The sequence below is a fragment of the Crassostrea angulata genome, chromosome 5, assembly GCF_025612915.1.
Source record: "Crassostrea angulata isolate pt1a10 chromosome 5, ASM2561291v2, whole genome shotgun sequence".
Classification (NCBI taxonomy): Eukaryota; Metazoa; Mollusca; class Bivalvia; order Ostreida; family Ostreidae; genus Magallana; species Magallana angulata.
In genome coordinates this window covers 12,879,531-12,889,938 of record NC_069115.1, presented here as the reverse complement: position 1 = coordinate 12,889,938, position 10,408 = coordinate 12,879,531, and the positions used below count along the sequence as shown (strand labels likewise).

The following is a 10,408-nucleotide window of genomic DNA, read 5'->3' as shown; positions in this document are numbered from 1 at the left end:
AAATTGCTTTAGATATTTGGTCACTTGGATTAAGCTAGATTGGATCGCATTTCTTAATCTAGCTTGAACATTGTTTTTTTTTTGTCCCTACATAAGTATTACATGTACATTTAATTTTAATACAACATTTGATACATATATACACAATACATATGCGCGATAATGATACTGTAATAATACATTCAACAACAACCTACAGCACCTTTGTGAAGCATTATGTTTATCAAATAAATTGATATAAACATTTGATACATATATACACAATACATATGCCCGATAATGATACTGTAATAATACATTCAACAACAACCTACAGCACCTTTGTGAAGTATTATGTTTGTCAAATAAATTGATATAAACATCTTTTTTTAAAGTTTATGTGGAATGTAGAGTATCTACCAAATGTGAAGGATCTTGTCCTTAAATTCAAAATATTTTTTCCCTTTCTTAAACATTTTGATATTTAAAAAACCTGCGGATGATTACTATTAGTAAACTTGTAATAACTTTTATGTTTTATGGAAAAATAGTACGTTAGGAAATACCATAAACAATGGTGCCGTTAATGCTTCCACCAACACCCATCTCCAGAGTTTATTTGATGGACAGATAACCTCATAAAGTTAATGGACATGCCATCATTTGTAAATTGTAATATGATAATATATGTTAAGAAAAAAAACTTGATCAAAAGCACATAAAAGGTAGCAGCAAACTGCTTCTAATTCATGTTGAGAAACTTGAATTAGAATCCTTAACAGTCTGTTAATTTGAATGGTAAACAAGAAATGTAGAATTGTAAAATAACCTTCCAAAACATTTTTCGATCAGTTGAATATTTTGAAATCCTAAAAACCTGCCATATTTTCATCAATTAAAGTCAACAATTGGTAATCCAATATATTTCTGATTGAAGATACATGTATATTCCCTGATCTGAATTAACAACGTAAATTAGAACTTCTACCTCAAACATATATCTGGACAAAAACAACATTTATAGCTAATTATTCAAAAACAGATTTTTAAAACGTATTGATACTTATTATGAAACTTCGACATCGTTTAGTACATAACACATAATTTTGTATACTATCAATAATGCAAGCAAAACTAAACTGGAATCGTGAAGATGTTAAAAGACACCATGATTTGCAAAGTCATGCATCCAACCTTCACTTTAAATCATGATCAAAATTGTTTATCTAATATTTATGCAATTGTCAATATAGAAACCATCTCCACATGTAAATAAAAATACAGATAATTTTTGTAAACATGAAGAAAAGTTAATCAAGCAAAATAGCTTAAATTTAAAAAAACAAAATTTAAAAAGACAAATCGCTAAAGATGAGACAGTACACCGACTTTTTACAACATTTCTACTTGTCTTCCCAGTGAAACATGTTATCGATATCTTAGAACACTTAAAATATTCCAAAACAATTTTAAAATTCATTTCTGAACAATTCTATAAATAGGAGACTCAATATAAGCTTTACGTATATTCATGGACTAATGTCAAATGAATCCTAGGAGAAGATATATAAAAAATAATTGCTGAATCCCCTACAAAACCTTTCAACTTAGATTAAAGATGGTTTACTGCTACATGTAAGTGGGGTGTATACGTTTTCTCCATTTCGGAATTCTTGATAAGATATTTGTCACTTGATGATGCATTTATCTCCAAATTGAATGTTTCTTTGAGGAATCTTTTTAATATTGTTCATGTTCCTTAAATCATTAAGAAACAGTATTTAATAACTGGGAATCAAAACATGATAAGAGAAGCAAAACACCTTATTACCTTTTCACATTTAAATTTATATCAGAGCTTTACAGAAAAAAAATTATCAAAATATTTATTTGACCTCTTTAATTTAAAATAAAAATTTATATTTGATACAATACGAATAATTGTACTTCTACAACACCGCATATGGAACGTAGTCTAGCATATTATAATATGTGGATTTATTAAAGAACCTGTTTAAAATGTTAGCATATTCTGATTTTGTTCGCTTCTCAATTCAAGGCCAATGCTTATATTTTTATATAAAAGATTGGCAACCACAAAAATATCATTTATAATAACTATTTTCTCATTGTTCACTCACATATCGTTGCCTATATCTAACACCTTACGGGCGGATGCTTGTGCCAACCGATCCTCTACATGGGACATCGTTAAATCCAACATTTACTTTGAAATCTCGCCCACCTTATCCATTAAGTCAATTGTTAAGGTCCATCACAACGATAGAATATAGACACGCTAATTTCTGCTAATTATATAATATACATCAAAAGCAAACATACCTGCTAATATTGGTAATTTGAAATCTTAATTCCCCATCAGCGCAAAGTATTCTCCATGCGAAGTAAGCATACATTGATTCGAATGTTATGTAATTCTTATGACATTCCTAGCGATATTACATGATATCATGCATAGCTGATAAATATATACATAGTCTCACATATATTGTACATTTATAATACCAGTTGCCTATCCATAGGGTGCAACAACAGGTAGAAAATATTTTCTTAAGTGTTAGTACTTTTTATCTAATTTGTTTAAAGTCTTGTTAAGACATAAGGAACAGATTGCTTCCGTTATTATGATAATCCTGATTTTTAGTAAAGGTCAATGAAAATGAAAATTGAAACACGGCACTATATACCACTATTTTAGTGTGTTTCTATATTAGAATTCTTAAAAAGTGCATAGTAAAGTACAACATTTTCTTTAGGAAAACAATTGGTCTTCACTATACTACCCGAAAAAACCACTTAGCCGTATTATATTCTGCGCGTGACTGGTACCGCCCAATGAGCATTGGTGTCTAAAACATATTATCGGATTATATTCAATAAATAAGGACACGGTGTCTTTTTAACATATTTTATTTGTCTTTGTATGCCTCAGGCAAGTACAATTATTGACAAACTTTAATAAAGAAAAGATGGGTGCTTCTACTTCAGCTGAAAATCCAGCAAGTGTCATAATGCTAGGATTAGACGGAGCGGGTAGGTAAAACTGTGTAACTTAGGAAGGTATCATATGAATTTGCAGGATTTCATAATGCCTATTGATTTTTCTTTATTCTGTTGGGGTTTTCTTCCTTTATGAATATTTGTTTAAAAATAGCTAGAGAGAATGAAATAACATTTGTAAATAAACATGTATTTTTTCTTAGATAATACTATTGAAAACTAATTATTCTCAAAATTTATTGGGCAATGCTATGCAATAAAATGATTACAGTAACTTTTTATCATATTACCTGTGTAGTAGAATATGTTCAGTACAAATAATCAGAAAAGAAAATTAAAACTATAGGATGGTACACATTAAGAAAAAAATTAAGAATCCACAGTGTATCACTGTTTCAAAGTTGTTTTTTTTTTAATAAATTCGAAAACATTGTATTATTGAAAAGAACAACATAAAATACTCGATTTCAGACCCAGCATTATGTATTTACCATAAATGATTTTAAAAAGGTCTGTTCATACGGATTTACTAGTTTAATTGCTTGTACAAATTTATTGTAATCATTGTGTTTAATCATCTACGTGTTATTTGCCGTCAAACGAAATTATAAGAGTCATAAATTTACTTGTAAAATCATTAACTTTCTTCCTTTTAGGTATTCAAAATAATTTTCGTCTCTTGCATTTCATAGAATGTGATCATGAACCATACATTCTTCATTTTTTTTAAAATTGCCAAATTTCCTATCATTCAAATATATACTGATTTTGACTGTTTTAAAGTCAGTTTGTTTCTATTTGCTTTTGGCATAAAAGAGACGCGTGACCATCTAATGAAATCTAATACTCAAAGTTTGATCGAGAGGTTCACTCAATGTGAAGCTGATGTCCGAGGTTATGTGAGGTAATTGTATACAAGCTAATCGTGGAAAATTGCATGCTTATTGCGACATCAGAGGGCCACTTTTAATTGATTTGAAATTGTTTTCTATAAAAGTCATATTTTGTAAACTGTACATGTTGATGTATTGTATATTTGAATATTGTATCTGTACGGAAACATCACAAACATACTTTGTCATGAATACATACGTCTTCGTCGAATAAAAATAGTATTTAATCGTGTATGATTTGCAGCACAATAGTTACTTCCTTAAAGTGATATGGCGGGAAAAATTTCTATATTTTGAAACTACATAGCCATACCTATCAAATGAGTATATAGAATATACCAGGCATCAATTTTTGGTCAATTGTACATCTTATACCTTAACTACATTTTTCAGTCATATGTACGATGTAGTTATGAAAAATGACATTATTTGATAATAATTAGAGGTGGATTTTTTGTGAAGGGAAAACAACGATTTTGAAAAGATTAAGAGAAATAGAAAATGAAGACACATCTCCTACTATTGGAATTGACCTTAAAGAGCTAGAGCCGATAGATGGTATTACCTTTCACGTTTTCGATTTTTGTGGTCTTCCCAAAATGAGACCTGTCTGGCAATCCCGTTTGGAAGAAATGGATCTTGAAGGTAGTAATTGCAAAAATGCCAAAATGTCGCATGAAAAAGATATTGAAATGCACTATAAGGTGCTTTTTCTGGTGACTGTGTTGTTTTGTATCTAAATATTTGATTCTTTGCAATAGACGTGAATGTAATTGGAATATTTCTATAATATTAATTAAGACATCTTCCGTATTCGTGAATGCGTTTAATAAATATGTAACTCTAAAAACCTATTAAAATACATTATTATATATCTTGTATCTCTTAAAATAACTATTCATTTTTTCACATATATTCACAGGTTATTAGGTTTATTATCACAATTTTGTGTTGTCGAGTTTTGAAAATTGTATTTCTATATTTCATTTCTTTAACGACTAGGACTTATATATGTTGTGGATATCAGTGATGAAGGCAGGATTCCGGAATCGCGTGAAGAGTTGTTAAAAGTTTTAAGCAATGAAAAAATGATTCAGATACCCCTCCTAGTTATAGCCAACAAGAAGTCGCAAAGTATGTATGTTTGTTAATATATAGAGAGAGAGCGGTGTGTAACGAACTTTAACAGTTACAATGTACACACAGTAAAGTAGAATTATAGCAGTATGTTAAGGCGAGCTTTGAAGGCTTGAATAAAATATCGTTTTGTTTTCTTTCTTCTTTTTGTAGCACTAATACTGTATGTAACGTTTGTATAAAGGGGACATTTAAATTCTTCGTGTTCGCATATGTTAATGTGCTTACTGACTTTGTTTTGCGGTACTGCAACTCTTTCAGCTGTTGTTGTGTAATCTGATTCTGTGGCCATGTTCATGAGAGTATCTGAAGATCAATCTTAATACATGTCCTACTATATAACGTAAGGAATATCGTTTGACCACTCTAAAAAAATATCTGAAATTTTGACGAAAGCCAGATATTTTAGACTTACATGTATCTTAATTTTTAATTCATTTTCTGTCAATTAACAAAATAGAATGTACAAGAGAAAAACTGTCAAAGAGGTAGCAAACCGGGTTTTCTTTTTTTATTGTGAACAATTCATATTCCATTTGTCAATCCTAAATTGAATAACACAGCCTATCTAGAGAAAAGGAATACTATATATGCAGTATTTTTTTTTTAAGTTCAACAGCTGGTATTCTTTTTTCATGAATAATCAAAAATTAAAAGCCAAGTAATATGCACATTTTTTATTTATGTTCACTTGATCTGCAAAACAATGAATTCCTTTCTTGAAAACTATGGGAGGAGTTATTCGTATAATAGGGGAACCGTATATGCAATATTATACGGAAAATTGACTAAGTTCAACAGCTGGTATTTTTTTTTCATAAATTATCAAAAATCAACATCCAAGTATTATGTTCATTTCCGGTATAAGTACAATCAATCTTATTATGAAGTGAGCATTTTTATCATAGCAACAGGCGCTTGTTAATCTACCTGAAGAATTATTTTGTGATCGACTTCAGGTGACAGTTGTGTCCTTATCAGGCATCTGACAAACTTTCATTAAAATATTTTTTTTGTCTGGCGTCCGTCTGTATGGGTGTCTGTCTGTGTGTCTGTAAACTTTTTACGTATTCGACATCTTCTACAGAACCACAGGGGCCGATTTTAACCAAACTTTGCACAAAGCAGTCTTAGGTAAAGGGGATTAAGGTTTATTAAAATGAAGAGCAATGCCCTCTTTCCAAGGGAGATAATTAAGAATTATTGAGAATGTGATGGTATCATTCAGATATCTTCTTCTCAAAAACAAATTGGCCAGAAAAGCTATAACTTGTGTGGAAGCATTCTCAGGTACGGTAGATTCAAGTTTATAGAAATATATAAAGAAAAATCTTTAAATACCTTCTTCTCAAAAACCAACTTGTCAGAAAAGCTGAAACTTGTGGAAACTTGTGTGGAAGCATCCTCAGGTGTAATTGATTTAAGTTTGTTCAAAACATGATACCCGGGGGTAGGGTAGACCCAAAATGGGTTGGGCAATTTTTACATAGGAATATAAAGAGTAAAATCTTTGTCTCAAAAAGCATTCACTAGAAAAGCTGAAACTTGTTTGGAAACATCATTGTTTAAATTGGGCTGAAATTGTAGATCCATTTTTAAATAGGATTAAATAGAGTCAATTTAACATTCTTCTTTCAAAAGCCAATTAGCTATAAAAGCTGTAACTTGTGTGGAAGTATTCTCAGAAGGGTTGATTTAAGTTTGTTCAAATCATGATCCCCGGGGATAAGGTAGGACCACAATGTCGGAAGGGGCAATTTTTTTAAATAGGAAAACAAATAATTATTCTTGTAAATTCAAATGTAAAACCCAATGCTGGCATTTAAAATTTGTTTATATAGGTGACCACTAAATTAAAATTCGCTATTCTCGAGCAGAATTTTCAATGATTAACCTAAGGATTTTTATTGTGACCTCATTTAGTTTCAATTTTGTGCGTGCTTTTGCAAAGATTGAACGAGTTCCATGGCTGTGTACATGTATTGATTATTTATATTGTGTGATATCATCTTTCACGCTTTTTGGATATATATATATATATATATATATATATATATATATATATATATATATATATATATATATATATATATCATACGTGTGGTGTATATTACCCGTGTGATAAACCTTTGCTATATCAAACGGGTGATGCTTTATCAAATACTTCCGGTCCAAACTATTTTTGACACAGCCCCTCGCTTCAACGCTACAGTGACCTATTTTCAAAGATTTGCTAGAACTTTCAACATAATTATATGACTATATCTACTACAAAAAGTGATAAAAAATATGAAGGAAAACACATAACTGCGTGGCATAGGCGTCGAAACCCAGGCTTTGGGGGGAGGGGGGGGGCTTAGACCATAGCCCCCCCCCCCCACTCTTTTTGCAAAGTTACACATAACCGTATATAGCCGTAACCGAAAGACCTGTTTTCTTGTCTGTCAAGATTTTTGATCAGTTTACCCCCTTTTAAACTTTCAATTTGATTTGTGTAGTTTATAAAACTGCAAATTACGTTAACTATCAAGGAGCTCATCCTGACGACGCGATGGAAACAGAGCGTACTGGTTGTGTTTATATACAAGAACTTACCGAAATAATGTTTTATAAGACTTTGATTGCACCACCAGTAAGCATCCTTATTCACTATTTTCAACCCCGAATCATTAGAATGGTGTTTGTGTTAAAAACATCAAAAATTGTTCCTCGTTCGAGTCAATTCAAACTAACGAGCTTTCGCAACTTTGTCTATATAGGCTTATGTCATGTCAACAAACTTGGTTATTCAAGTCTTTCAGATTAATTATTCCATTTAATCAAATGAATAAGCTTGAAGAAAAATTACTTACAGCTAAAAAAAAAAAGGTTTATTTTAGTGAATCTTTACATTAAAACAGAATCTCAGAAATGACATACTAAATTGTATTGCGCAAGGTCACAATAACCGCACAACACAACGTTGCATCATTGTTTTTTATCTTTAAAAAAAATCAATTCTGGTCATAAAAGGGACTGTCTCAAAAGCTTCATAATATAAATCAAATTGTATGAGATAAATAGAACATCTATAATTGTATTGCTTTATCCAACTCGTTGAAATGGTTATATTCGCTCGGCAAGCCTCGCGAATATATACAACTTTCAAACTCGTTCACGGTTGGATAGAGCAAATATAAAATCACTCAATATAGATATCTTATATATATATATATATATATATATATATATATATATATATATATATATATATATATATATTTATATGCCCATAATCATCTATGTGAAAGCATCTAAAGCAATTGAAACATTAGTGTCCGCATTGTTTCTACGGCACATTGTACTCACTTTAAATTTTCTGTTTATTTTGTCAAATTGTTTTTTAAAGAATAATTGGTTTATTTATGATTTTACGCTTACAGATACCATAGATGACACTAAACTTATTTACTATATGGGTTTGGAAAACCGTTCCGTAGAATTATTCGATTTCCATACAGTCAATGCAATCAGAGATACATATACAGAAATACTCAAACCCATGCAGAGTTTGGCGGACATGGTTAAAAGCTTACGAAAGAGAGCCCAATGACGATTTATGGAGAATGTTACATATACCCCTAGGCACTTTTGGAAGCATTAGAAGAGATCGTATCTGCACCATTTATCTATAAATCTTGAATATCTCACATGTTACATGTATACTGTGCATGTCTTCTGTTATATTTAGGTCGATTGTTTACCTTACTTAATATAAAACCGAAGATATCCTAAAATAAGCATTCAATGCTTATATTTATTTTCATGGTGATGTTTATTTGTATAAAATACTTGTGTATCGTCGCTTTAAAACAATTATATACGCTCATAGTAAGGGATATGAGCAGTTAATTGAATAACCATAATTGCATATTTTTAAGTTCGCCTCCGCGACTAAACATATAGTACCAGAAATTTTGTCGAAAAAAACTCTTTATTATAAACGAATAGTACATATCATACTGGTTATGCAAATTTGAACGTATCATTTAATCCTACAATAATAAATCTATTCAAAACGCGTCATGATGTTAACTTGTGATCATACGCCACGATCAGGTTTGGTGGGTTACAGAAAAATGAACGTCACAGATTTCAAAGCAAATATTAGGGAAAATATACACTGAATGTAAATATTTCGTTGTATCAGGTCTTTTTGTCATGTTGTACTTTTTGGAAGTTGATTTTAATCAACTCTCCTATGCAGTTACTCTGGCAACCCGAAAGTGAGACAGTGTTTGGACCTAGGCACAAAACATCACCGCTGACAAGACGTAGTTTTTGGAAAAATAGAAAAATTCGATGTAATTTATGCTGGATCATTGTTTTTCAAGGAAACTTATCTATAAATACTTTGAAAATAGTCAGATCTTATATAATACGAACAATTTAGATATTTTTGTAGCCTCATGTATTCCTACGCCAGAGTTTAATGAGTTAAATACAGTCTCGTTCAACCAAACGCTCGGCTGTCTTCGTAAATCTCCGACAAGCAGAGAGGCTCTCTTGCTTTTCTGAGATTAACGGAGACAGCCGAGCGTATAGTTTAACGAGACTGTATTAAGAGATCGATGTCAATAGTGCTTCGATCCATACAATCTTTAGAATTGTTTCGACTACTAATACATAGTTTGAAATCTATCTTTAAATATTACACATGATTCATATGGAGTTTCTCGAAATTCTTGCCGGAAAAGATTAATAATTTATATTATAAAAAGTGCGTAATTCAAATAAATACTAGAAACTTTTACATAAATATTGCCTGTTTGGGAGGGTAACTGTTGAAATTGGCACCCCGAGAAAACCATTGTCAACCGACGCGAAGCGGAGGTTGACAATGGTTTTCGAGGGGTGTTAATTTCAACAGTTACCCTCCCAAACAGGCACTTTTTATTTTATTATACTGAATGTCTTATTTTTAAAGAAAACTTTATTGCTTTTATGTAGCAATGACGTGAATTCTATTGCGAACCGTACGCGCATAATTTACGCGCATGTAACAATTTGTTATGTTACCCGTTGCCAAGTGTGTTGCTAACGTTGAGGGTAATAGAACGGATTATCAACTGCGTCTAAACCAATCAGATTTCAGTATTTAACATGAAAGTTTAATAATAGTAATTGTCATGCAAGATAAGTTAATTTTTAAATAAATGATAATCGATAAAATCAACTCCCGTCAGTACTTCAGTACTTTGATTTAAACATGCATTGAACAAGTTGCGAAGATAAAGTGTCACTGGCACGTCCGTCCGTCAGTCAGTCCGTCTGTCTTTAATTGTTTTGTTTATTTGTCAGAACAACTCCTTTTGATCATGTAAACAAAAGAAATATGA

At 31.1% G+C, this 10,408-nt stretch overlaps 1 protein-coding gene across 1 annotated transcript; it reads left to right on the top strand.

Moving 5' to 3' along the window:
* Window positions 1-2,895: 2,895 nt before the first annotated feature.
* Window positions 2,896-9,809, top strand: LOC128185903 (ADP-ribosylation factor-like protein 11). The gene is made up of 4 exons (XM_052855610.1): window positions 2,896-3,033; window positions 4,356-4,538; window positions 4,896-5,027; window positions 8,453-9,809. Exons 1-4 carry the CDS (start codon window positions 2,970-2,972, stop codon window positions 8,620-8,622), a joined length of 549 nt encoding a protein of 182 aa, XP_052711570.1. The 5' UTR covers window positions 2,896-2,969; the 3' UTR covers window positions 8,623-9,809.
* Window positions 9,810-10,408: the final 599 nt, after the last annotated feature.

Excerpts from the sequence above, each read along its gene's own strand:
- LOC128185903 (XM_052855610.1), top strand. The coding sequence starts at position 2,970 with ATGGGTGCTTCTACTTCAGCTGAAAATCCAGCAAGTGTCATAATGCTA. Across the intron at positions 3,034-4,355 it reads GCTAGGATTAGACGGAGCGG|GGAAAACAACGATTTTGAAA; the intron begins GTAGGTAAAACT and ends TTTTTTGTGAAG. Across the intron at positions 5,028-8,452 it reads AGCCAACAAGAAGTCGCAAA|ATACCATAGATGACACTAAA; the intron begins GTATGTATGTTT and ends TTACGCTTACAG.